Source organism: Eumetopias jubatus, unplaced genomic scaffold, assembly GCF_037043125.1.
Source record: "Eumetopias jubatus isolate StellerSeaLion01/CBP00866 unplaced genomic scaffold, mEumJub1_p1.0 scaffold_10, whole genome shotgun sequence".
NCBI classification, from domain to species: domain Eukaryota; kingdom Metazoa; phylum Chordata; class Mammalia; order Carnivora; family Otariidae; genus Eumetopias; species Eumetopias jubatus.
In genome coordinates, this window is record NW_028274816.1 from 82,511,765 (window position 1) to 82,538,939 (window position 27,175).

A 27,175-nucleotide genomic window follows, 5' to 3' on the forward strand; every position below is an offset into this window, starting at 1 on the left:
GAAAATCGAGACAGAGATGGAAAAACACGGCGACTGTCGCTCTGTCATTGCTGTCAGCATGTGCCCCGGCCTGAAAGGGCCCAGGAAAACACAGAGGTGGCCGTGCTGGGGCCTCAGGTGTGGTGGGGGGGTAGATACGGATGACCGCTTTGTTCCTAAGATAATTAAAAAATACAGTGACATTCTCAAGCACCTGCAAGGAGCCGTCGGCCTGGAGCTGCCCGTGCTGGGGCTGGGCGGCCTCTCCTGCACAAGGTCACCTCCAGGGTCGGTGACTCCCCAGGACGGGTGCTCGGGCAGAGGCGAGAGAAGGAGCCACAGAGACGACTGGCCGTGAGGAGCACGGCCACGCAATGACGGGACACAGACGAGGCCACGTGGGAAGTGACAAAGTCGCAGCAAGGCCAGGCCGGCAGGTAGGGGCAGGAGGACTGAGCCGCTTTCCCTGTCCGTCTAGTGGCAAGACCACGACCCCCACGTCTTGGGCCAGCGTCTCGGGAACCCAGACCTGACAGACTGTCCATGTGCGGCGGCAACACAGCGGGCCCTCGAGAGAAGAGCCCGCTGCCAGCCCAGCTCCCGCCCAGGCCCCGGAAGACCGGCCTGCGGGGCAGTGGCTGCGCCCACCCGACGGGCAGCAGGCAGAGCCGGCCAGCCACACCAGCTCAGCCCCGAGAGCGCTTCTGTTGGCCCCGCGTGGGCTGGGCGAGCGTCCTCAGCCTCCACCATCCAGACGCACCCGCGTGCCGCGGCGCTCCCCTCGCCCACAGGGACTTAGTCTGGGCACAAAGAGCACAGAACGCAGGTCCCCACCAGCAGCGGGTCCTTTCCCAGCCATGCAGGCTGCGAGCCAAGGGTGAGGGTGGGGCAGGTGCGTGTCTCAGGCGGGCTGTGGCCCCTGACGTGGAAGTGCTTCACGGCAACTGGGGGAAGGAAGTCGGCTGGCTTACGGTTTGGGGACTCTGAAGGCGGCCTGGGGGGAGCCACCCCCACGGGGAACGCAGGTGGCTGGGCCCGGCAGCCTGGGGCTGCGCCGCTCCCAGGGAGGACCCACCTCTGGTTGTTGGCAGCATGTCCGAGAGGCCCTGCCAAGCAGTCACCATCTCTGGGTTCTTTTCCAAATCCGCGAAGTTCTTCCAGACTCTGATGGCACCATCATCTTGGGGAGAGAGGGAAGGAGGTGAGAACGCAGGCCTGGCTGCTGGGGCCCGTGGAGGAAGCCCCCCTCCGTGACAGGTGACAGGGCCACGAGACAGGAGACTATGTGGGTCTCCCGCGAGGGCCCCACGTAGGAGCAGTGGGGACGGTTCCTGGGAGGCCCATCTCTACTGGGCATCCTCAGACTCCCATCTGGGCTGCCGGGGAAGCTGCAGCCGGGGCACCGTGGGACCTGCCACCATCCTTGACCTCTGACCCCAGTTGGCCCCTTCCTGCATCTGCTCCACACAGCTGGGCCCTTAGCTGGTGGCCCCACAGGCCCCTCACATCAGGAGGCGGGCTGGCTGCCCCTCCCTGCCTGACACTCAGCACAGGGCCCTTGCGCTCTTCTGCGAGCCTGTGTGGCATGAGCATACAGCCCCACCCCGTGCCCTTCCTCCTGGCACTGCTCACACCCCACCCGAGATCCTGCGCTCTGACTCACTAGCCCCTCACCTGTGGCCCGCAGAGGCGACTCCCGCCTGGGGGATGACCGCTCGCCTCGTAGCAGAGGGAGGACGAGGTCCCTCGGACGTCTGCTGGGCTGCGTCCCTGCCTACACCCGTCCTGCCCCTGGTCTCTGTGACCGTGAATTTCCCTGCTTTGGAACCCAAGCCCTCATGCTCCTCCACCAGGACCCCCTGGGGACCCACTCCTGTGCCCACTGTGCCGGGAAGTCACCCTCTCTCACCTCCTTGGTGCTCAGAGGTGCTCAGTGTGACCTGTGTCCTACAACCTCCACTGAGCCGCCCTGGCTCCCCGCCCGCCGCCCCGGGTGCCTTCTGCTCCTTCACCCTCATGCCCACAGCAGAACTGCTGTGGCTTGACTTCATCTGGCCCTGAAGTGGCGCCGCCTGGGAGAGAGGCCGCCAGCAGGACCTTTCCCCATGGGCACAGCCCTCACAGCGGGGCCCGGGAACACGCTGAAGGAAGGGGGAGGCAGCTCCCAGTGCAGTCAGCCCAACTGTGTCGATGGTTCAGAAGCTCAGGCCTAACGCAGGCCAGGCCAGGGACATGCCCAGCATAGGACAGGGACAGGGCAGGCCCAGGCCAGGCCAGGGCAGGGCAGGCCATGATGGGGACAGGCCCAGGACAAGATGGGGACAGGACCGGGGCAACGTGGGGAGCCAGCCTGCAGTCTCCCGTGGACTTCCTCTCCCTCTTGCCTCGCGCGCCCCCTTCTCCCTGCCTGCCGATCCTGCCCCTGGCCTGTCATCCCTGAAGGAGATGCAGTCAGACCAACGGTGACTTCTCATCACCCACAAACAGCTAAAGGAGATGGCGGTCACCTGGGGTGGCTCACTGGGAAGCCTACTGCAGGAAAGGGTGAAGTGGTGACATTTCAGACCCAGAAAGCAAGCGTGAGGCCCAGCACTGGCAGCGGCCCACCCGGAGGCAGGAGCCTGGCCTGAAGAGGAGCCGGACACACGGTGGCACAGCGGGCAGTGAGGGCTGGAGACCCTGTGGGAGCCGAGGCGGGGCCTCCTCCCTCCTCCTCTGCGCGCCGGGACCCCCACCCCCGCCCCGGCCTCGCCTCCAAGGGCATCACAGGGGCCACAAGGCCAGAGGCTGATAGGGCCTTTTCTGGTCAGGGGAGGGCTGGGCCCCAGAGGAGGCACTGGTCGCTGGACACCGACGGGCACTGGTCACCTGCTTGCCCCGCTGTCTGTGGGTGAAGCCCATTCCTTTGGAAACCTCCCACCTCTTCGGTGACGGTGGCCTTCACCGTGAGCAGTGTCCTTTGCCAGAGGAACAATCAGGGCTGTGCATGAAGACGCACCGGGGTCTCTGTACTGGGTTTGGGGCCCGGGGCCTCAGCCCCGCAAACCCCACTCACCTGTGGCTGTGAGCAGCAGTGAGCAGTCCTGGCCATTCAGGTACTCCATGGCGGTGACCCTGGTGTACCGAGGGTTTCCGTTGTGAAAGTAATCCAGCTTCTCCCCTTTCTCCCAGTCCCAAAAACTTTGGGGAAGGAGAGAGTAAGGTCAGTTGTCAGGGAAGTACAAACAAAAGCCACAGGGCAATCCCCCCTCACACCTGCCAGGGTGGCCACTCCCAAACCCACGGAGAGCCACGAGCTCCAGCAGGGCGTGGACAAACAGCCCGCGTGCACAGCTGCTGGGCATCAGCACGGGGTTCCTCAGGCAGTCAGTCTGGGGGTGCCCCAGGGCCCAAGGTCCCACTGCTGGGCGTACTGAGACATCTGTCTGCCCACGTTCATCGCAGCCTGGCTCACAGCTACCAATGGGGGCACGGCCATGATAATGACATGGGCACAAAGTGACAGAGAGGACGTAGCGCTGTGTCTGGGAGGTACTGAGCAAATGAACAATATTGTGTATCATTGTTTTAATTTTAATCATTAAGAATCATGACTGTCTACGAATCTTTAATAAAAATTTGTTTCTACCTTAAAGGGAGCTGTTAAAAATATAAACAGATGGGTGGCACGGAGTAAATTAGAATCTGAGAAAAAATTTAGCTCCTTTGGTATCAAACAGAAGCTACTTGAGGGCAGATCTCAGACTCTGTTCTCTGTCGTGATTTACTTTGTTGCTTCCTTTTCTAACAAAATCAAACCAAATAAATCATCAAGGTAGACTTTATTCTATTTTATGTTTTGCCTTCCTCTAAGTTAAAAGTAGACCTATGTTTTAGAAAATAAAAAATAAAAATTGACCATATGAACATATTGAAAAAACAAATGTGGAAATGACCCCCGTGTCCATCGCTGCACGGATGTAGAGTGTGGATGCACGGGGCTGTCACCTGGCCTTCACAGGGGGACATTCTGACACCTGCCACAACGTGGACGGGCCTCGATGGCACTGTGCTCAGTGGGAGGGGCCAGACAAGGGCAGGGGAGGTCCCTGGGGTCTCCGTCCAGGGACAGACAGCAGACAGTGGGCACAGGGGCCGGGGGAGCAGAAGGCGGGGTTCGTGACTAATGGGGATGGAGTTTCAGCTTTACAAGACGGAAACAGTTCTGGAGGTGGGTGGTGGTGGTGGCTGCACGGCAGCGTGAATTCGCCTGGTGCCCTGAGCTGCGCACTTACGGTTATGGCGCGAAATTTTATGTGCATTTTGCCAGGATAAAGAAAAGAGGAATAACCGAGGTAAGAACACCCCTGAGCTCCTCCCCCATGAAGTGGATATGTTCTCCATGGCAAAAGGGCAATGCTTGCTATAAATTAAACTTGGTGTCTTATTGTTATGTTTCTTCACAGGTGGTTAGCAAGAGTGAAGCCCTCGTAGGTGTGTCTCCACCGTGGTGCGGTTTGGAGGAGCCCACCACGCGCGCCGTCACCACCCTGCCCATTTCTCTGTGGGTTCCCGAGCCCTGCCCCCTGCAGCACCCCAAAGGGCTCGCGGCGAGTGGCTGTTACCAGCTGAGACACAAGCGCCCGGCGTACCAGATGCTGTCTTTATCAGCCACGGCCACACACGGTGTAAAGGGGTGGAACTTGACCACGGAGGGGACGCCGGGATTCCTGTTCAGAAATATCTGGTCATCCAGTTTTGCGATACCTGCCCAAAGAGACACACAGTGATGGACCTCAACGTATGGCACCCAGGACGATGTCACGCTACCAGGGCTGAAGCTGCACCTCCCGTCTGGGGACCTGGGAGGGCACCAGGGACACACAGCCCAAGCAGGGGTGGGACGAGGGCCCGGCTCCCTGACCACAGGGTCCCCCCCACCCCCCAGCTCCCAGCACGAGGGCCCGGCTCCCTGACCACAGGGTCCCCCCCACCCCCCCAGCTCCCAGCACGAGGGCCTGGCTCCCTGACCACAGGGTCACCCCCCACCCCCCAGCTCCCAGCACGAGGGCCCGGCTCCCTGACCACAGGGTCCCCCCCCACCCCCCCAGCTCCCAGCACGAGGGCCTGGCTCCCTGACCACAGGGTCACCCCCCACCCCCCAGCTCCCAGCACGAGGGCCCGGCTCCCTGACCACAGGGTCACCCCCCACCCCCCCAGCTCCCAGCACGAGGGCCCGGCTCCCTGACCACAGGGTCACCCCCCACCCCCCAGCTCCCAGCACGAGGGCCCGGCTCCCTGACCACAGGGTCACCCCCCACCCCCCCAGCTCCCAGCACGAGGGCCCGGCTCCCTGACCACAGGGTCACCCCCCACCCCCCCAGCTCCCAGCACGAGGGCCCGGCTCCCTGACCACAGGGTCACCCCCCACCCCCCAGCTCCCAGCACGAGGGCCCGGCTCCCTGACCACAGGGTCCCCCCCACCCCCCCAGCTCCCAGCACGAGGGCCCGGCTCCCTGACCACAGGGTCACCCCCCACCCCCCAGCTCCCAGCACGAGGGCCCGGCTCCCTGACCACAGGGTCACCCCCCACCCCCCCAGCTCCCAGCACGAGGGCCCGGCTCCCTGACCACAGGGTCACCCCCCACCCCCCAGCTCCCAGCACGAGGGCCCGGCTCCCTGACCACAGGGTCACCCCCCACCCCCCCAGCTCCCAGCACGAGGGCCCGGCTCCCTGACCACAGGGTCACCCCCCACCCCCCCAGCTCCCAGCATGAGGCGGACACGTGGCAGGTTTTCAGTCAGTGCTTATCAACTCCTACACGCAACGATGCATGAGCGAGCTCAGAGAAGCGCAGTGAGGTGGGAGCTTATGAGAAAGCAGAAGGGCCGCCCTTTCTAACTCAGCTCCAGGCGGCAGCACTGGCCACGCACGCAGCCAGACTCCTGGTGGGCCCCTCAGGAGGGTGGTCCCTAATCGCCACAGATCACAGGGCAGCTGAATGGGGATTTACTCACTGAGCCCCAAACGCCAGCAGCAGGAAAGAAGCCCCTCGGGGCTCTGAAGGAGGTTGTTTTAGAAAAACAATTAAAAGAGGCTAAAAAGGCCGAGACCAAGACAGGGTTAGATGCGTTTTTGGTGACTAATATGTGGCTGATTCAGAGCAGCAGGGGTGCGGGGCCCCTGCAGCATCTTGGCCTCCGGCACAGGCCTGGCCCCTGGGTATCCTGCGGGGTGCTGGCGCTGGCGCTGGCCTCATGATGATTTCAGTCCTTCACGCCCACCCCATCCCCGTTAAAACAGTGAACACTGAAAAACACCTGATGACAAGGTCGAGGGCAGTGTAACAGCTGCAAAAAGGCCCCAGAGGCTGTGTCTGCGGCGGTGGCACGCTCTTACCAGAGAGCCCCTCACCCTTGGCCGCAGGTTTCTGGGGAGGGGCCCAGACCGCGGGCTGCTGGGAGACACTGGGGACACTGTGCGTATGTGACAACACGGTTCTGCCAGGGCGAGGCTGGGCGCAGGTCGCCTGGCTAATCTACGGGCACCGTTCCTCTTCCTCATCGGTGCACAGTGGCTCTCAGAAAGAACAGTGCACACCGACAGTGTGCAGGTGGCTGAGCGGGACAGTGGTGTCACCAGGGTCCCCTTCTCTGGGGGCCGGGTCCACCACACGGACCTCTCCATCTCCAAGTCCCACTGGCTGATGTCTCCAGCGGCTGCGTCCAGGAGTTCCCCTGTGTTCTAATGAGGAGGTGTCTTTTTCCCACAAAGACTGGAAAAGAGAACCTCTGATCCTGGTTTACAAAGATAGTTATTTGTTTTTGTCCAGAGAACCCAGCTGTTTCTTGAGAAACCCCAGCTCTGGTCAGGCCCCCAGCTCTGAATGTGGCTTCCCCGTTGGGGCCAGTCGGTCTCCAGAGGTCTAACCATGGGCGGCAGACTCGGCTTCCCCGGGGCCCAGAGAACCAGGGTCCTGAGGAACAGCAGACCTTGGAGAAAACAGCCTCCCAATGCCCTAATTCCCAGAGCACCCGGCAGGCTCTGGCGGCTCTGTTCTCTCCTGGAGAGAAGAACGTCGTGGGGCGCGGCAGGCCCTGGCTGCGCACGTGTGCATGGTGACTGCTGGGGTGGCAGGCGCCGAGTTCCGAACACTGGATCAAATCTAGCTGCCGACAGCCCCTTCACGGAGGCACAGAGTTATGAATGGCCAAGATTAGTTTATAGCAGAAGTGACTGTCCACGCTAATGACACACGGCCCCAAGGCAATTCACGGGAGAGCGCGGGACACAGGGCAGCGGAAGCGGCCCCTAGCGCAGCCACCTGTGTGCTGAGGGCCACGGGATGTGCTGGCTGTGGCTGTGCGGCCAAGTGTGTCTGAGGGACAGCCTGTCTCATGGGCCCTCACCCCCGAGTTGAAAAAGGAACCCGTCACAATCACCACAATTTTAGAGGACAGAAAGGCAAGGTCAAAACAGTCAATCGATAGAATGGCCGAGAGCCCGTGACTTCCCGCTCTGTGTGGGGCCCGGGCAGCTTCGTCCACCGTCTGGTCGGCCCAGTGACTAGGGCCGCGCTGGCTCCCCAGAAGATGTAAGCATACCCCACATCTCTGTGCACCCAGAACCGCGGGACCGTGTCAGCCACGGGCGGGAGCCGGGCCTTTATGGCTGCCCATCCCCCAGAGAGGGAGAGGCTGACTGGCGTGCCATCCCTGTCCCCATCCCGATCACATCCCCCTCCCGATGGAGGCCTGAGGCCGCCCCGGCCCCTCGCCTTATGCCCAGGGCGGGCAGCCCAGGCCTGCCGGCAGCCCCTCTGTGGCCACTTCAGCACAGGTGAGGCTGGGGGCATGCAGCGGGGGCGGTTTGGCATCTCTTAGCAAATCTGGTAAAAGGTTTGGTAAAATGTGACTCAAATACAGCTTTGGTTGACAGAGAGTGATTATCCTGGGGACAGGTGGGGGCCAGCTGGACACAGCAGGGTGTCTTTGTCCCCAGAAAGAGCACAGGCCCAGGGGGTAGGGAGGTTTGCTCCTTCCGCTCTGGAAATGGCAAAATGCACAAGCCATGGGCCGTGGGAAGCTGCCAGCCAGCCGGGGCTTCCCTTGGGAGGGAATGGCAGAGGGCTTTGGGGGGCTCCTGCGGCCCAGGGCGCGCCTCCAGCCTCAGGACTCCCACCTCTCTGCTGCTCCTCCAGGAGGGCCTGTGCCCCGCCTGCGCCCTGCCTGTAACCTGCACCATGGTTGGCGGGTGCCTGCCCCACCGAGTGCCCTCGGAAGCTCTCTCCCTCGCGAACCGGGGCGGCTTACCCTTCTGGATGAGCTGTCGCGCCTGCTGTCTGACCCGCGTGTTGCGTAGAAATCGCCACTCCCGTTCCTTGCGGATCTGACTCTCCAGGTCATGTTCTTCCGGGATCTTCAACAATAAAAACACTGCATGAGCTTCGGCGGGGAACAGAGACAGCCACCGTGTTTCATTGCGCCTCACAGACGCTGCGTTTCTCCCCAACGGGAGGTCTGCGGCCGCCCTCCGCCTGGTGCGCCCGTGGGCACCATCTTCCCAGCAGCACCTGCTCCCTTCGGGTCTCTGGTCACGTTTCAGTGACTCTCACAACATCTCACACTGTTCGTTATCAGTACATCTGTTACGGTGACCTGGGGTCAGTGAATACGACTCTGAAAGCCCACATGAGGACTAGCATTTTTAGCCACGAAGCATCCGTTAATTACGGTCTACACGTTGTTTTCTCAGCCACGGTGCTATTGCACACTCGGCGGACTACAGTGAAGGGTGAACATGACCTTCACGTGCACCCGGAAACCAAAGCACGCGCCGACTCGTTTACTGTGGTTCTCTAGACCCAAACCTGCAGTGCCTCCAAGTACTGACCCTGTTCCTGAAAGACAAGTCTGGGTTCTCAGGTCTGGCCAGAGCGCCTGCTGCCCGCCGGCAGGTACGACTGGTGGGGGCCGCCGTGCTGTCAGAGAGGAGCGCCGGGCCTCCCTCCCGTGGTGGGAGCCGCTGGGTCCGGAGGCTAAGAGTGCCACCAGGCAGGGCAGGCTGCACGAGGGCATGACGGCAGCAGAGACTCAGGGACACCCCAACCCTGGAGGACCGTGTGCCTTCCTGCTCCCAGGAGCCCAGCGCCCTGACAGGGGCAGCAGGGCGGCCACTTCCAAAGCAGACAAGGAGCTTTAGGAAGGAGGCTTCAAGGAGAAGGAGCCGGTGGGATGCTGCAGGAGGACTGGAAAGCAGGTGGGCGTGCTCAGGTACTTCTGCCTTTATTCTTTCTCTGATGCCAGGAAGGAGCTGAACTGCTCAGCTTCACACGAGCTCCTGAGAGTCCTGCACTCTCCCCGCCGAGCGACAGCTTCAGAGACTGAGCTCATGTCCCCGGAAATAAGCAGAGGCTACGCAAACCAGCCTGCTCTCTGTGCCCTGAGCAGAAAGGCCCGTGTGCATGCACATGGGTGTCTACGAGAGGCCTGCCCCTGGCCAAGAAGAAGCCAGGACTGAAGTCTCCTTGTGCAATAAAGGTGTATTTCCTTAATCCTCACACATCAGGTAAACTCGATGGACTCAGACCCAGGGCTGTGAAGTCCCAAAAAGTGGGAGAAATGAAACAAACAAGAAACAGCCCTACTTGCTCCTGGCTGAGCCGAGCAGCTGACCTTGACCAGCCTGTGGTCGGTGAGAAAACAGTGCCCAGGCACAGACAGCTCACACTCGGTATTTACACAGTTTCCTCTGCTGGAGAAAGCACCGGACGGCGGACGGCGAGCGTGGCCACACGCAGGTTGTCTTGCGCAGGCACGGCCGCGAAATGACAGGTCTGTATGCAGACAGGAGCCCGGGTCCCGCTCCGGGCGGCTGCGACATGAACACAGGCACAGCGCAGTTCTCAGTCCGCGCCCGGAATGCTCCGCGCCATCCAATTACAAAACAGACACAAACCTCCTGACCTCACTTCTGGGTCCTGCGGGTCTCTCTTGTCAGCATTTCCTTGCTCTGCTCCTTTTTTTCCTTAAAAACCAGAACCCCACACCTAACAAAATAGCAAGAGCTGTAACAAGGACATCCAAACGTGGAGATGACACGAAGAGATGTTGTCAGCCTCCGCAGAATGTTTGGTGGTCTGGAAATAACCCCCCAGGGGCAGACAGGGTAGATCGCGGGTTTTTAACAGTTGGTTTTATTTGTGACAACTTGGAGCTTTTATTAGAAAAGAAATGACAGTAATGTCGAGTGCTAAGAACAGCGAAGATAAACAGAAAGCACCTGCAGGGCCGAGCCATCGCCCTCTGATGGGGTCTGGTTTCCGTGGGAACGTGTCAGAGGAAGCGTGGAAGGTGCTCTGAGCAGGAGGGGCAGGAGGGGCACGGAGTTCCCGGATGCACGCACCCCACGGCCCAGGCAAAGGACCCGGGGCCCAGGGACAGACCTGGAGGCTCCAAAGGACAAAAGGTAGCGGCTACAAGGACAGGTAAGGTGTGTGGACGTGTAGGACCCACAGCAACTCGACTGATGGAGGTGGCCCGGGGCCCCCACCTCGGCCAGGGGCTGTCATGTCCCCGTGCTCTTCTGAGAGGAGTGTGGTGTTCCCAGGGCAGCGTCCACTGGCGTCCACTATAACTGCCCCCACGGGCATGCTGAGCTCATCCAAGGACGGTCACAGCTGGCCTGCACACGGCTCTGTGGCCATGGCGGGCATCCATCTGGGGACAGTCCGCTAAGAACCACCGGGATGATGCAGCAGGATGGGAGAGCGGCAGGTGCAGTGTGGCTGTGGAGCAATGCTGCATGATTAGGGCCATGACACCTTGGTCCCAGCAGCTCCTGGCTTCTACATAGAAGCCAATTCCCACCCTGAAGCTTCCTGGGGATGCGGGGGCTGGGCCTCAGGCCTGGCTTGTCCCTGGAACAACTAGGGGCAAGGATCAGTGGGTCCCCCAAAGGCAAAAGGGGGACAGACCCTGGGAAAGGCTCTTTAACTTGATGCTAAATGCTCAGACCCTGAGCTCCCTGTTTCTACCCACCAACAGGGTCTGTTCTGATGACACATCCCAGTGCCTCGGACCTGCTTTTCACCTCGACACTTTCTATGATTTTTCCGGTTGTGTGACAACAAGTCCCCCTCCCCTGCCACAAACAAGGAAGGGGGCTCTGGCGCACAGAGAGGTGGCGGGTGCTGGCGACATGGCGCTCCTCTGATTCGGCCAGGCCTGCTGTGGGCTGGCACCCTGGGCCACTGGTGGGAGAGGCTCCAAGGTGACGCTTGGGGTGCCCTGCGTGCAATGGGGCCCAGACGCGGGCACCTTCGCCATCCAGCTACACTTCCTGTGGAGCGTCAGGCCGACGGAGCTGCAGTCCACGTGTACGACACCCTCCCTCTCCTGGTGGAGAGCAGAGCCCAGCCCTGCTCCGTGGCCATCTATGGTCAGCCTCCCCCAGCCCCAAGCCTCGCACCTCCCTGCCATTCTGGTTTGGCTTTTCTGGAATGTCAGGTAAATGGTGTGTGTGCAGTCTTTGTACCTGGTTTCTTTCTTTCTTTCTTCCTTTTTTAAAGATTTCATTCATTTATGTGACAGACAGAGACACGGGGAGAGAGGGAACACGAGCAGGGGGAGTGGGAGAGGGAGAAGCAGGCTTCCCGTGGAGCAGGGAGCCCGATGCGGGGCTCGATCCCAGGACCCTGGGATCACGACCTGAGCCGAAGGCAGACGCTTAACGGCTGAGCCACCCAGGCGCCCCTGTATCTGGTTTCGTTCAATGACACTTGAGGTTCATCTGCATTGTGCAGATTTATTTGGAGAACCTTCTCAGCTGACTGGTACTTCTCTCTATGATCGCATCACAGATCATGCACCAGGTGAAGGACATCTGGCTTCTGTCTAGTTTTTGGTGATTATGAATAAAACCACTATAAATACGCACACACACGTTTTCCTTTCTCCCAGGGGAACGTCCGTCCAGCAAGGTGCTGGGTTGTCTGGTAAGTGTATGTTCAATTTTATAGGAAACAGCCACGTATCTCCAGAGTGTCCGTGATACTCGTCCTCTGCACAGGGATGACAGTCAGCTGCTCTGCGCCCTTTGTCCACACTTGGGCTCGACGGATCTGAGACGTTAGCCATCGTACGGAAGCGTGCTGGTGTCTCCTGTGGCAGCTCGTGCCCCCAGTGACCGCCTGCCTTAACGCCGCACACCTTCCCCGTGCTCCTTTGCTGTCTGCACACCTTTCTGGTAAAGGGTCTCTGCCAGCCTTTTGTCCATTGTTTTTAACTGTGTTGTGTCCTTCTGTATGGAATTCTGGGAGGTCTTTCTGTATACCAGATGCAAGATTTTTATCAGATATGTGTTCTACAATATTTTTTTCCAGGCTGTGGCTTAGGTCTTCATGTTCTTAACAGAGACATTCACAAAGCAATTAATATGACGAAACCCACTGAACCATTTTTAACTTGTGTGGCTTGTGCTTTTTGTGCTTCCCAAAGATCCACTGCCTAATAGGCCAGAAGGGGCTTCTAGAAGTTTCCTGGCTGTAGGTTGCACAGCAGGACGAGATGCTCTTGGAGTTAGTTTCTGAATATGGTGTGGGAGGTGGAGTGACGTTCTTTTTCTGGGCAAATGGATGTCCAGTCACTGCCACTCCACTTGCTGAAAGACCGTCCTCCACCCGTAGCTTTGCGGAAGATCGATGGGACTGGCCACGCTCCGTGTCAGGATCTGTTCTGCCCCTGCCCGGTCCTGCACCTGCCCTCCCCATTCCACTCCTGACTGACATCACGGTGACTCTTGAGATCATAGTGCGAGTCTTCTGATGGTGCTGTGACAAAACTTCTTTGGCTATTTTAGTTTCTTTGCTTTTTCCCATAAATTTTAGAACAGGCTTGTCGATGGAAACAAAACCTGCTGGGCTGGCATCGATGTGTGTGCCAGGTTAGGGAGACCTAATACCTTCACGTCACCAAGCGCTCCGGCCCACGAGCACACCTCCACGGGTCAGGTCTCCGCGAATTCTTTCATCGGTGTTTTGTATTTTTCAGCATTTGGGTCTCGCATGTATTTTTTAAAAAAGATTTAGAGTTAAGTATTTCATGTTTTGGGGTGCTATTATAAGTGGTTTAATTTCAGTTTCCAGTGGTTCACATAGAAATACAATCGGTTTTGATATAATGACTCTGTATCCTGCAATCTTACTGAACTCCTCTATTCTAGCAACATTATACAGATTATTTAGGATTTCCTGCGTACACAATAGTGCTGTGTGAGCAGGGAGAGTTTTATTTCACCTTTCCACCTGCATGTCTCGGTCCTCTAGTAGGATGATGAATAGGAGCAGTGAGATCAGAGAGCCTCGCCTTAGTCCTGGTTTTAGAGACAGCACATCCCGTCTTTGGCCAGTGAGAACGGTAGCCGTGGGTTTTGCAGGTGTGCTGTACGAGGTAAGGCAGCTTACTTCTGGTCCTCGTTTATGGACAGTTTTATTGCGAATAGTTGTTGAATTCTGTCAAACCCTTTTTCTGTAACCGCTGGGATGATGAGAGTGTTTCTTTAGTCTGCTGATAAATTCAATTACGTGAGTCATCTAACAGTGATTCAACTTTGCGTTCTTGAGCTATAATCCACTTGGTCAGCAGTGTCTTGTCCGTTTTATATTTTGCTGCATTTGGTCTGTTAATATTACGTTGGGGTTTTGAGGTCACGTTCATGAAGGACATTGGTTGGTGTTTTTTTATTCTTGTAAAGTCTTTGACTGGTCTTGGTATCAGTGTAATGCTGCCCTCACACAATGAACTGGGAAGTATTTGCTCCTTTTATTTTCTGCAACAGACTGTGTAGAACTGGTATAATTTTTTCCTTAAATTTTGGTGGAATTTCCAGTGAAACTCTTCTGGGCCTGGAGCTGTCTTTTCTTTGTTGGATGACTTTACAAACTCATTTCCCTTCACGGATGTAGGACTATCTGGGTTCTCTACCTCGTGTGGAGTGAGTTCTGGTAGTTGGTGTCTGTCACGGAGTGTGTCTATTTATAGGCTAAGCCATTGAGTCCGTGGCTATGACGTGTCAAGGCCATTCTCTGTGTGTCTGCCCTTAAGCCGGCGCCACACTGTCCCCCCTTCCTGCAACTATGCAGCAGGGTTTGAAATCAGGAAGCTTGGGGTTTTGTTTTGTTTGTCCTTTACAACATTATTTCTCTTCAGCGCTATTTTGGGCCTCCTGCATTTCCATCTGAATTTTAGTCTCAGCTTGTCAGTTTCTGCACAAAAATGGCAGTTGGGTTCCTTCATGTCATGGGACAGCCTGCTCCAGAACACAGTTTTTTTCTGGCCACGCAGACCTGAACAAAATCGGACGGTGAAGTGACAAGAAGCCAAAACTGTCCTGGCTGCCACGTGGTGGGGTACCTGGTCCCCCAAGCACGAGCTGCACTACGGTGTGCGCGGTCACGCTGGGGATAGTTCTGTTCTCTGGTGAATATCTCAGTTTCCTACACTGACCTGTGACGCGGTTTAGGGCTTTGACTGCTGAGGTACAGCCCTAGCTTTGAGCTAGTCTTAGTTTACGTGTGAAACAGGCTAATAAAAAAGCTCCTAACGCAGCTGCATGCGCGTCTTTAGATGATGAATTAAATTAATAAAAGAACACCCTTGTGAATAGCACCTGGAAAAAGTAGAACAGTTTTTTAAAAATTACAATGAGATAAAAACGCATCCTCTTCTAACGTTTAGAAAGGGTCTCTAATGAACGTAAGAGAAGCCGCTTACTCACTCAGTGATCTCCTGACTGCCTCCCGCGGGCTATGTGGGAGAAACCCGGAGTGACAGCTGCGAGGACCCTCCGTCCCCAGGACATGGCAACGTCCACGCTCTGGGTGCTGCCACGATCCCTGCTGGCGATGTGTGGGACCTTCCCCAGCGGAAACTCCCGGACACACTCCGGCTTCACAAAGAGGGCATGAAGGCCGCGGATCTGCAGCTAACAGGAAGTGGGGCACGCTGGCTGCAGCCGTGCACGTGGGTAGCACAGGACCAAAACCCCAGGCCTGTGCTCAGGAAGCGGCTCTGGTGTGCTGACCGTGCTCCTGGGACGCGCCCCGTTTTAACGCTGGCCACAGTCCCCGAGCTGATGAGAGGAAAACAGACCCTGAGAGGCCACGCTCGTTTTCAGGCTTAAGAGGAAGGAGTTGGTCACCTGTTCCCCTTCTCCCTGCGGTCAATGTGGACGGCTGGAACGGCGGTTTTCAGATGTTAAAAAAGCCGCTTATCACTGCACCAAGAAACCCCCGTAACTTACAGGCGCTGCCACTTCAGCGAGAGGTGTAGCAGCCCCCGCCAGGGCTCTCAACTGCTTGGTCTTGCTCCCAAGAGACTGTGTCAGGGAGACCAAGCTTCTGCAGATACGGAACAAAACCCCAAAGCCCCTCAGAGCAGACCATACCGAGTTCTAAGGGTTGGCTCGCTACCCACAGCAGCAGGGCCCCTGTGTCCTGGTGCGAATCCCAGCGCTTGCTCACTCATTCCTTTCTTAACGAGGGCCTGGGTGGTGGCCCAGGCGCCCTCCTGGTGGCAGCGGCCAGTGTGCCGAAAGCCCTGAAGGTAAGCCCAGGCCTCCACTGCCTCCTGCGTTTGCCTCTTTCGTACTTTTGTCCTGACTGTAAAGGTCCTTGCTGCTTAGTGTGAAAAACACGGAGGAGACAGAAAGGGATAAACACGCTCGGCACCACGCTGATGCATCACCTGAGACCCGCCATCAGCCTGTTGCTTCAGCGCATGTTCTGTGCGCAGATGTGTGTGCACCGCGTTTCCAATGAGGACCACTCTGTAGCCGATTTACGTCCTGCTTTTTTCCTTTTCTGAAAGTTTTAGCATGAGCATTTCCTTAAGAAACTAATTTTCAAGCTTACTTCTTTAATAACAATAAACATCGTACCAAATATTCCGTCATTGCTAAGCCTTTCTCCCCATGTTGGGCCCTCGGGTGGATGCTAGTTTTCGCTACGGTAAATAACACACGGATCATCCATGACTCTGATTCTCTCCTTGAGTCGATTATCTCAGCAAGGGAATCACCATGTGAAAGGGAGCGGCTGCTCATGGCTTCTGATGCTTCCTGCCAAACCGCTTTCTGGGAGTCGGATTCAGTTAAGAAACGGAAGGAGGATCTCCCCGTTAGCAGTGGGGCTCAGTAAACTACAGCTCTGTCGTCCGCCTCAGGTCCCGACAATGACCGTCTCGTGTTTCTACTGACAAAAGTCAGTGTCATGGGAAATGAGGAAAGCAGGACAAAAGTCGTCATAAAGGGTCCAAGCACTCCGCGAGTAACTCGCTCAGACGTTTAGCTTGCCACACGATTAGGAATAGGCTACAGTTTCCAATGCTCTTTATGAGGAAAAAGAAGGCTTTCTAAGAAGGTGCTTCAGGGGAAACTATGCACACCCCCCTGCGGCGCTGCCTGCCCCACGCCGCCCCCTGGACGTGTGGCTCGAATCTGCAGCGATAGGACACGTCTCCTGGAGGGCCGTGGTGGAACGACGCACTAGAACTGGTCCCGGCGGACGGGTCTTCGAGACAAGCCTGCTCCTCAGCGCAGCAGCCCAGAGCCCGAGCCGCGGGCTGCCCTCACCAGGAGGCGGCCTTGCCGAGCAGGACACTGCGATGCACCTGTCTGGGCAGCTCAGAGAGGCCGCGCTGGCGTGGCTTTTCTGACAAGACAGGAAGGTAAATGAAATCTGTTCCTTTTGCTGTTTTGACTGTTCACTGTGACGGCAGTTTGGGGTCGCCCTTCTGCAGCTGTAAATGTGACAGGATGGGAGCCCCAGAGGGTCAGCGGCTGGGCCATCGGGAGCCACGGCGAGTGGCCAGCTGGGGCAGTGAGCAGGCCCGGCAGGGTCAGCCATCGGCTCGGAGCAGAGGGCTCAGACCGCTGAGGCCAGAGGCCAGGGCTTTTGGGGGAAGGAAGGAGGGCGAGAAGGGAGTCGCGCAGGGCTCTGCGGACCCCGGCGTCTGCATGAGGAGACAGACGGCAGGCCCGCTTTGCCCCTGGGCCGGATGCACACGCTACCTTCATGACAGGCTGGGCGAAGTACCGGGCACTCCAGTCACAGAAGCCGGTCTGTGTCGTGGCCGAGACGAAACTTCTGTGTCCAGCAGCGTCATCCGCATCATCGGTGGTCTTCAGGGGCGTTTTGGGAAAGGGGGAGAGAAAACAGAAAGAATAGTCTGACACTCTACACACCTCTTCGTGCGTTCGAGAGGATTGGAAAGGAAACAAAAGGCAGTGGTCTGGCTGCTAAGAACGTTTCTCTGCTGGCCTCACGTCTGCGTCCTGGTGGCAAGGGACCCTGACTGTGTGGCCAGGGCTCTGGGGAACCCGTGTTGGGGAGGGCCATGGAGTCTGCGCTCAGGGGACCATGTCCCCCCAGCACTGGCCACGGTGGCCTGGGCTGCAGAGCCTGTCACTCTTAAATTGGATGCACAAGCCAGGTGCTGTGAGGTCAGCAAGGTCCCTGAGGCCTCCATGGTCTGGTAGGGCAGGGGCTGCCGGCAATCTGGCACCCAACTGTGTGAAGTGGCCCCAGCACGGGAAAGACATGCAAGTATCGAGACTTAAAGTGCTTGGTGCTGCTTTACTGGACGACATGCTTGTTTCCCAAGGCAGGGCCTACAGCGGCAGGGGTGGTGGGACCGAAGGTGCTCCTCAGAGAGGGTCCCCCATTATCCAGGGGAGCCTCGCCTGGGGGAAAGTCTCACGCCTGGGACACAGTGATAGGGTCTCATCGCCTGCCTGCTGTGGGAGCCCGCACTGCTCAGCTGGACCAGGGCCCTGGGCTCGCGGCCTCAAGGACAGTGAGCGCCCCCAGGGCCCAGCCGCTCTGGTCTGGCTGACCCATGTCAGGGTCCAGCCAGGAGGATGAACCTCCCACTGGGCACTCATGGCCATACTTGCTCCACAAAGTACAGCAGGAGGCCTTGAAAGCCAGGGTGGGCGCGGGGCCTGCTCCTGAAATCTCAGCTGAGAGGCCAAGACCACAGCTCCTTATGTGGCATAATGGAGCGTTTACGGAGAAAGTGGACACCCTACTCAGAACAGGCACTTCACTGCTGGGGGGCAGCTGCCCCGTCCAGTGGAGGAAAATGGTACTCACCCACGAAGGGAGAAAGCAAATTAGCTCATGAGCTTATCTGGCTATGTGGAAGGGGCCGGAACAGTGAGCCAACTACAAAAGGTCACAGGAGCGAGGACCCCGCAACTTCTGCAAAGCTGTGATGACGGTCCAAACCGAGAGCCACAGCTGGGGGCGGAGGGTGTGGCGGCCCCTGCGTCCTGGGCTCAAGAGTCTTGGCTCACACCAAGGGGCACGGCGCTCAGCACCTACGCTCACCAGCATGAGCGCCAGGGAATGGTCTGAGTGTACCTGGTCCGGGCCCTTGTCGAACATCTTCCGCGTGCGGGGGAACTGCTGGGAGTGAGGCGTGTACTGCACCCCTGCAGGGCCAGGGGCGCCAGGGCGGCCCGCGGGCAGGTCTCGGCCGACTGGCTGCTTGGCCACGTCGTTGGTCAGGCTGGAGCTGCTGGTGCTGGACGTCGGTGGGGAGCCCCTGTCGTTGTGGGAAGAAGAAACAATGCGTTTTACCCAAACGCGAAATACCCTGTCCTCACACTGCCTACCTAGACACTGCCAACGGATCCGGGGTCAGGAGCCCAAAACATCCTCACTCACCCGACACATCCCATGCCTCCAGACAACAGCTGCCGAAGCTGATGACCCTTCCAGGCCCTGCCTGCAGGTTCTAGGAATTGTTTCCCCAGAAAGCTGGGGGAGCCCCAGGCAAGCCGCACCCAGCTAACCAAACCAGCTGGGGCCCTAGGAAGGCGCGGCGGCATGCACCTGCTTGCGGCTTCCTGCCTGTGGACACTGGTGTAAGAGGGGGCTCTGCCTGCTGGGGGCTGACTAGCAGTGTACAGACCCTCGCTTATAAACTTCTGAGGAGTGACAGAAGTCAGGCTCAAGTCAGAGGAAGGCAGTGAAGAGTTGTAGCCAGGGGCCGCCTTGAGAGACACAGGCCACTTACCCTGCCTGGTGGATGTGGATGCCCTTGTTGGTGGGGCTGGCAGGCGCCGACTGGGTGAGCGAGGATGTGGTGAGGATGCGCTGGGGCCGGGCATTCACTGTGGCCTGTAAGAGCAAAGGGACAAGCGATATGGACGGTCAGCTGCTGGTAACCTCTGAGGCCACGGGCAGCAGCAGGGACGGTGGCTTCATGACCTGAGAAGAGGCCGCTTGACTGAGGAGATGGTGCCCGCCGATGGGAGGGCCCTGCAGGTAAAACTGTGTTCTTCCGCTTTTCTAGAAGTCACCTGCCTCAGTCACGAGGCCGCGCCAGGGTCAACGGCGATTCGGGGCCCTGGCACCCCACCCCGGGATGGCTGAGAACACCACCCCAGGCTTCACTTTCCATCTTCCCACGGCAGGGGCTCACACCCTGGATGCGGCACTTTGTGGATGGAGATGAGGTAGCAGGTTCCGGAAACTTCCTCCACAAACATGTGCCGTATTTGACATTTCACTGAAGAAAAGGATTTGTGCCAGCCTGAGATGAGCGTTCAGGGGAGAAGTCGTTTAGTTTTGATTTTCTGAAGTAGGGTTTGTGTGGATTGGGAAACCAGACATCTGCTGGAGGAACACGTGATCAGGAAGCGCAAGCAAACAAGGGTGTTTACCACTCGCCTGATGGCAGACCCACCATCTGCCAAGTTCTCTCCTGGACGTTCTGCTCTGGGCGCCCAGGGTGGCTGGGCGGGCCCTGCTGGTTCTGGACACCCCACGTGAGGGGGCTCTGAGGGTGGACGCTGCCGCCCAGGTGGCACTCGGGACAGGTGGTGGTTGAGGCAGCCATCTGGGCTCCCTGAGTGTGGCCGGTGCCAGATTCAGTCACAAAGCTAGCTGCTGCCGCCCGGCAAAACAGAACCTTGACCTTTGTGGGTGATGATGTAGGACCACCCTCCTGGGGGACCCTCGTGTGCTTTGACCCCTCCCTCAGCAATCGGGATGCTGTACCTCCCGCATTCGGACAACAGACAGAAAACTGCAGAAAACAAAACAACCATAAGAGTGTTCACTTACAGAACATCAATGTTTGCCTGATAACCCACCACTCTGAAGAATAGCAAGAAAACTGAACGATAATCAACCCTTAAAAATCATTAAAATTTTTCTTTTGAATTACCAAAGTTATATTGTTTGTGAACTTGCTTTGTATTTAAATTATCTGGCCAGCTTCCTTCCCCCCAAAACCCAAGAGCCAAGCGACCCCCTAAGTGGTCTAAGGAGAGTGAAGAATCTAAGAAGTTGTCAACTTCCATGTGTCTCCCCAAAGTTCCAGAGATGGGGGTGGTGGCAGGGGAGACAGAAAACCTCTGTGCTGAGATGCAGACCTTAGCAGAACCCATCCCCTCTCTGCCGGCCCCCAGACTCAGTGGAACCCACCCCCTCTCCCTGTGGCCCCCAAGACCCTCCCACCTGCCTCTCCCGGGCCTGCCACCAGCTTGCCGCCCCTCAGGAGGCCCCGCAGCCTAACTGGGCCCTGGTCCTTCTGCCGGGGCGTCCGGGAAGGGGCATCCACAGCCCCGTGTCCATGCTGTCCACATCCACGGCTGCCACTTAACTCTCCTTCCGTGTCGTGTTAGAAATCCTGAGCAGTGGGCATGCTGGCAGTCTTCACACTGGCGATCACAAGGCTCAGGCTTCGAGGAAGTTGTTTTTTAGCCCAATGGCTCTGATCTCCGACTTTGACTTGACCTTAATCAGGTGTGCGGTGTAGGCCCGTAGGGGTGAGTGTGAGTGGACCCGCCTGTCGGCAGACTGGGTTTGGGGACACAGGGTACGAGGGGCAGGTGGAGAGCTGGGGAGACGCAGAGGCTGTCTGGAGTGGCTCCTTCCAGCGCTGGTCCCAGCCATTGCTTCACACAGAGAGCACACTGCCAGAGAAGGTCAGCTTCAGAAGGATAACGACACTTTTAGGCTCCGAACCGAGGACTGGGCCTGGCCGTGAGCCCCCGTCCGCCCTGCACACACTCCACCTTTGCTCGCCTTCTCATGGTGAAGACTTCCTGTTATCCTCTGCTCCAGGACATGGCCCTGAAGCCACTGGAGGGGCAGGTGCCCCCTCCCTGACAGGTGGCAAAACCACACAAGCAAAGGCCGCAGGGAGGGGATGGTCACGGCTGCAGGTCAAGTTCTCAGAGGGCAGCAACCATTACTTTGCTACAAGCCAAATTCTCAGGTCAGATTCATTCTCTGGGCCCAGTGCAAACACAGAAACAGTTCACAGGGACACATGCAGGTGCATACGCACACACGTGTGCACACACGAGCCCACCTTTGCTCCCTGCCCTGGGCAGCTAACAGGGGGTCGGGGGCAGGAGCCTGGGGCTGCGGCGGGCCCCTCTGTCCCCAGCTCCCTTACTCTCTGGTTCTTCCACCGGAACACGTCACCTCACAAGGGCACACAATGTCTGATCCAGTGCAGAGAAAAAGGCCCTAAAGCAGTGTGGTGACTTTGGACAGCGGATTTCCTGACTGGGCCGGACAGAGTTAGGTTCAGGACGCCGGCGCAGGCTTCTGGATGCTCTTTTCTGGGGGGAGTGTGGTACCTGCAGGAACTGTGCTATCAACTTCAGGGCAAGGATCTGGACTCATGTGTGAGAAGGCGCTTCCCACCAGGATCATCCAGAGGTAATCTGGGGCTAGGGAGGATGCTGAGTCCCCTGGCTGCTTGGTCACGGAGGAGACACCTATAAAAGCACGAGTCTACTGATCCAAGAAATAATTTTTCTGTAAACTGTAGTTCCTAGATAAATAACATAAGCCTCCCTCTGGAAGGCTGAGTCCTAGGGACTGTTCGGTGGCAACAGCGACGGTGACCAGGAGGCACTGCGCCACGGTCCCTGACGGGCATCAGAAAAGCCTCAGTCTTTGGCCCCCCAGGAAGAGAAGCTAGCAGGGCTGAGGCCGGGGGGTGTCTCACCAGCTGCCTTTCCAGGACCAGTGCACCTCGGAGAAGCAGCATGTGCAGAGAGTAAGGAGGACAGAGAAGGAAGCAGACACTAGTATTTTGCTTTGCTTCACAGGATTACTGCATTTGCCATCATGCAGGGCCTACAACGAGCCCAGCTCCGCAGACGGGCTGGGGGATGTGAGTAACAGGCTGAAGGCTGATGGAGCTAGAATGGGACCCATGGGCCTGGACAGCCACCCAGTACCTCGTGGCCGTGAGTCCCTGTGCAGGACACGCAAGAGGGCCCAGAGCAGCAGAGTCTCTGAAACAGATTTCCAGAGGCCACCCCAGAGCCACTGGGCCTGAACCCCGAGGGGACCAGCTCTCCTAGGGCTGTTCCTGCACCTGGCCTGGCAGGGCCCATGGGCCAGTGACTCTCAGATAGGGGCAGCACCTACTTCCGTAAGCTAAGCTGGTCTGAGGGATGACACTGTCACCCCTGTGTCTGCAGGGGGGTGGGAACAGGCAAGTGCACCAGAAGGTTCAAACTATACACGCAGACGCCTCTGGTCACAAGCGGTTCACCAGGACTGCTGTGGTTTCCCGCCCCCGGGACCTGCCCTGGCCTGACGTTCTCGGAGTCCCTCCTCCTGGTGGAGGTGGCAGGAAGCAGTGGGGCAGGGAAGGCCAGGGGGCACGCGGGGCGGAGGCCTGGGACAGGTGCAGACTGCACTGGCGCTCTGAGTCGCGGGGTAGGGGGCAGCTGAGGGCCTTCCGGGGAGGAGGTGCTGAGCTGGGGAGCCCGCGGCCTTCAAACAGCAGAGGGATGGTTCTAGGGGTAAAATGCTGACACAGAACCTCCACCTCTGGGAGCTGAAAGCTGTTGGACTTGTGTGAAAAGAAGGCAGGACGTTTACACACAGACCACGGAGCCCATGGAAAGAAGGATGCAGAGGTGCCTGTGAGGGGTCCCCGTATCAGGCGCTCTGCGCGTGTCGCTGGCCTGGAAGCTAACTGCAAATTCACTGTGTGAAATCGGATTCGGGGTGAGCACAGCGGCTCCGCAGGTGCTAGCTGAGGCTGCCACCCTGGAGGAGGAGAGAGTCCCTGCACGAGGAGAGGATTTTAAAAGACATGTTAAGAAGCTGATGCTACAAATGTATGAGCTGCGTTTTACTCGCAGTTTTCGTGGGTACTTTAGAAGGCGCTGTTTTGGGGACGATCTCAACCTTGGTTGTGTTTCTTGGTCGCTTAGGCCTTCGGTCTATAAGAAAGGTGTTCAGCCTCCAACCGCGCAGACCGACCTCTGATCTCCGTCGCACCCGGCTGCGTGTGTCCCACAGCAGGTGCGGCAACCGCATGCTCATTCCTTGGGTGTGGAGTCGCTGGTGGACTATTTTTAGGTGAGTTTATGTGCTTATAAATTTTCTCATAACTATTAAAAGTAGTGATTATTATTGCACGTGACCCTGACATTTGAATCCCTGTAGCTTGAAATTTCCTTCCGGGTGTTCTCCCCAAACCACAGATGACAGGGGTGGCACCAGGGAGGTTGCTGGGGCCGACACGGTTCCCGGGGGTCACCATGCTCTTCTTTGTTACTTCCACGTGGTTTGAAATTTTCCATAATAAAAACTGCAGGCAAAATGCAAACCCCCAGCCTGTGTGGAAAGGGGATGCAAATACTTGAAATTAGGCCATAGCTCTTGAGCTGTGTGGGTTCTTGAGCTGGTAGCAATTTCTATATTTGAATACAGAATTCTATGGGGTATTCCAGAGTAATAAGGCTGTTTTGACTGTGATGAACAAAAATCTGCCTTCAGAGCTGAATATCAAAAATAGGTCCATTTCTCTGTAAACTGAAATGTAATCCTGTTAGTTACTAGAGAGCAAGACATTTTTGAAATTAAATTGAGGACAAAAAAATGTTTCCTTCATGTTTGCGCTTCCAAATCTTTCAGCAGCAGTGTTTCCTCTTAAAAATGAACACACACAGATACACACACGGACACACACTCAGACTCTCACGCACAGACTGTGTTGTGCCCGAGCAAGGCTTCCGGAAAGCATGGACTCGAGCGGAGGCCCACTCTGATCTCTGTCCTTCCGCTTGGGCGCGCCCGTGGGTGTGCCAGCCACGTGCACTGGGATGTGCGTCGGTCTAGATCAGCACAGCGGGCAGAAAGCCACCTGCCACTTTTAAGCATCCATTAGAGAGTGCTGTTCCAAAGGCACGAAAGGCTGTTTCTGGTTCCTGCAATCTGCAAGCGCGGCTTTGCCTGGTAGGAGCAATTATACATACGGTGTTTAATTACCATAAAGGGGGGTGAGGGGAGTCTGTGGCTCATAGCTACACACTTGACACATAATCGAAAAATACATGGAGATGTGGTTTCTATGCTTTACGTGCTAGAGAGAGATCCTAAGAGGAATGCATTTGACACCCTAACATCAGGTCCACTGCAATGAATTTACAGTCGTTAAATTTTAAGATTAGGCACTGAGATTATATTTTTAAATAATTCAGGTTGATTTTCTGTAAGGTTAAATACATAAAAGCCACTGAAAAAATAAACTTATAGAAGCCGAATACTGGTTTCATCATGACCAGAATAACCAAGGGTGAGGGGAGGGTGACTGGAGCACCTGATGACCACGTGCCGGCCATGGCTGGGCTGGCCACGGCCAGGGGGCCGTCCTACGCCTCAGAGAGAAAACAAGGTCTCGAGGCACCTCTGTGCGTCACAAGCTTTCAGGCAAAGGCAATGACCTTAGCTTCCATCTGAAGAGACTGGAATCAGACGAGCAAGTTACACTCAGGATAAACAAAAGGAAGGGGGTAATGAAGATAAAAAGAGGTATTGATAGAAAGGAATGCAAAAAGCAACAAAGAAATAGTAACGAAACCAAAAGCTGGTTCTTTAAGGTTTCCTTGAGCCAGAACGGTTGTGAGTGAGAGGAACCATAAATCACTGGTATTGCGAATGAAAGGGGACATTGCTACAGACCACACAGACCCTGACAAGATCACAAGGGTAACGGCAGTCCTTACCTACTGTCCTGGTGCCCCAATACCGACCATTAAGTCAAAGCAGGACGGCGCCCCAACGGAAGCTACCCGTAAACAGAGGTCAGGGTACACTGTGAAGAGCTTGTTGGAAGTCTCTAAACCATGGTGTGGACCTGACTGCGCCTGGGGTTCCCCGCATGAATATCCGTAACTAAGGCCAGGAACTCGGAGGCTTTGCCGGGAATGCCGTCACACATACCTTGTAGGCGATGCTGTTGAGCACCTTCATGGCCAAGTCAGATACATCTGGGTAGGGGTCTGCAGCCAGATGCAGTAAGACTCTCCAAATCTGAGTGTAAACACTGTTAAAGGAAACTCCTAGGAAAGAGAAATGGGACGTTTTAGTAATAAATAGCTGCCCGTGTGTGCTTGGCTGGCTTCTGAAGACCTAGCTGCTGCCGGGAACAGATGCTTTAAAGAGCTGGGGCTATGGGAGGCTTGTATTGTGTTGTCTGGTCAGGGGCCCAGAAATTCAGGAATCCCAGCTGGTAAATAGGCTTGATGACTTCATCTTCTGAGACTGGATCTTTCTAGAAGGAAAAGCGAGTTAGAAAAGGCTGGCCTTCCTTGAAGCTCTGGCTTCTACCTAGATCCTGAGGACCACTCGATTTCACGCCTAGGTTTCTAGGAGCCATCATGGCCTACGTGAGCTACGAGTGTTGGATAGGAGTCCCATGTACACCCTTCTCGCATTCAGGGCGTGCTCTGGGCTGTGACTCACTGAGTCTTGTCCACACACCACACATGGTACTGTCCTGAGTTCCCAGGAAATCGCAAAGGGGGTATATGACGTGACCCAAGCCCTCCAGGTTCCCACCAGGCTACACAAGGTCCTGTCTGCAGAGCTGGATGCCACGGCAGATGAGACAGGATGTAAACCTGGACAGAGTGCGTCACAGACGTGAAGGAAGGAATGTCACTGAGGGCCTTCCCCGGGGGCGTTCAGCCCTATTTGACCCTCATGATCTCAGCCACTGGCACTATCCTGGGCATAACAGAGGGACGGTGAGGCCCAGGGTCCAAAGGATGAAGGATTCAAATGCGCCCTTGTCTGACATTCAGGCCAATGCCGCGTCTACAACATTACTGCCGTGGTGGCTCCAGGAAGATGATTCCTTCCGTCAGGAGCCAGGACAGCTTTATGGAAGAGGAGTACAGGGGGCTTTGGAGGGGAAGCAGGACTGTTCTCCTGGCAAAGACTTTCTTAAAGGGAAGTCAGCAGAGCAAACAACGGACTGGCATGGAGGTGACAGGAATGCACAGAGCTTTTGGAGAAGCGGCATGACCACGACCTGGGTGTGCAAGTCAGAGGACAGCGGGGCGGCTCAGAGGCCAAGGGGACAGGGCAGGTGGGGCCAGGTGCAGGCCTCTGGGAGGGGAGGCCGCGGAACGGGGTCTGCACAGGCAAGGAAGGGGAAGGGCAGCCCGGGGAGCGGTGGTGTGAGCTGGGGCCAGGAGCGGGGAGTGCAGTGTGGATGCCGCACCCTTGCTCACTGCTGAGGGGAAGCTGGGGGCCAGACACAGGGAGGGCCCTGCTCTCAGGGATGGCATGACGAGCTGGAGACAGCAGCATGTAACTGCATCCTTTTTATCTGGGGGAGCCGGATGGTTTGTTGACAAGTGCTTGTTCAGCCGCAGAAAGCGATGAAGAGCACTACCTGAATCAGCCACGACCCCAGGTCATTGGGCTGTCCAGCTCCTAGCACAGCCCCTCTCGCGTGGGTGAGGGATGGAGAAGAGCACCGAGGACGTCTGTCGGAGATGGAGCGTCTCTTCATAAACACGGCTGTTCACACGGGACGGGCTGCACCCGACCATTCAAATCAAAGGCAGACTGGATGAGGCGCAGGGTCAGGCTCCTTCGCTCACCTCAGCCCACAGCCTCTCCTCCGGAGGTGGAGGCGGCACCGCTTCACGCCCGCACAGCCGCACACCTGCTGCCGCAGGGATGGAGGAGGCCCCGTCTCTCTCGAGCTGGCCTTGCGCTGACTGTGCGGAAGGGTATGGCCGTGCTGCCTGGGACGGGAGGTGCCATCAGCAGCCTGCTCTGGAGCCCGCGTGTGTGCAGACGGCGGCTCATGTGGGCTTCGTGGCCCTGGGGGTCGGACAGCGTTCCCCTCCGGAGACCAGGGCTGGCTCCGT

At 57.3% G+C, this 27,175-nt stretch overlaps 1 protein-coding gene across 4 annotated transcripts in view; it reads right to left on the minus strand.

Moving 5' to 3' along the window:
* The window catches only part of RPTOR (regulatory associated protein of MTOR complex 1), a 339,381-nt gene that overhangs the window by 17,391 nt on the left and 294,815 nt on the right, over positions 1-27,175 (minus strand). For all 4 annotated transcript variants that reach the window (XM_028112364.2, XM_028112363.2, XM_088028098.1 and 1 more), the window contains 8 exons: positions 25,233-25,351; positions 19,039-19,142; positions 18,381-18,564; positions 17,027-17,137; positions 8,272-8,377; positions 4,611-4,725; positions 3,035-3,159; positions 1,055-1,159 (listed from right to left, as the gene is read on the minus strand). In XM_028112364.2, coding sequence (XP_027968165.1) covers positions 1,055-1,159; positions 3,035-3,159; positions 4,611-4,725; positions 8,272-8,377; positions 17,027-17,137; positions 18,381-18,564; positions 19,039-19,142; positions 25,233-25,351 — 969 coding nt within the window. The remainder of the gene's footprint in view (positions 1-1,054; positions 1,160-3,034; positions 3,160-4,610; positions 4,726-8,271; positions 8,378-17,026; positions 17,138-18,380; positions 18,565-19,038; positions 19,143-25,232; positions 25,352-27,175) is intronic.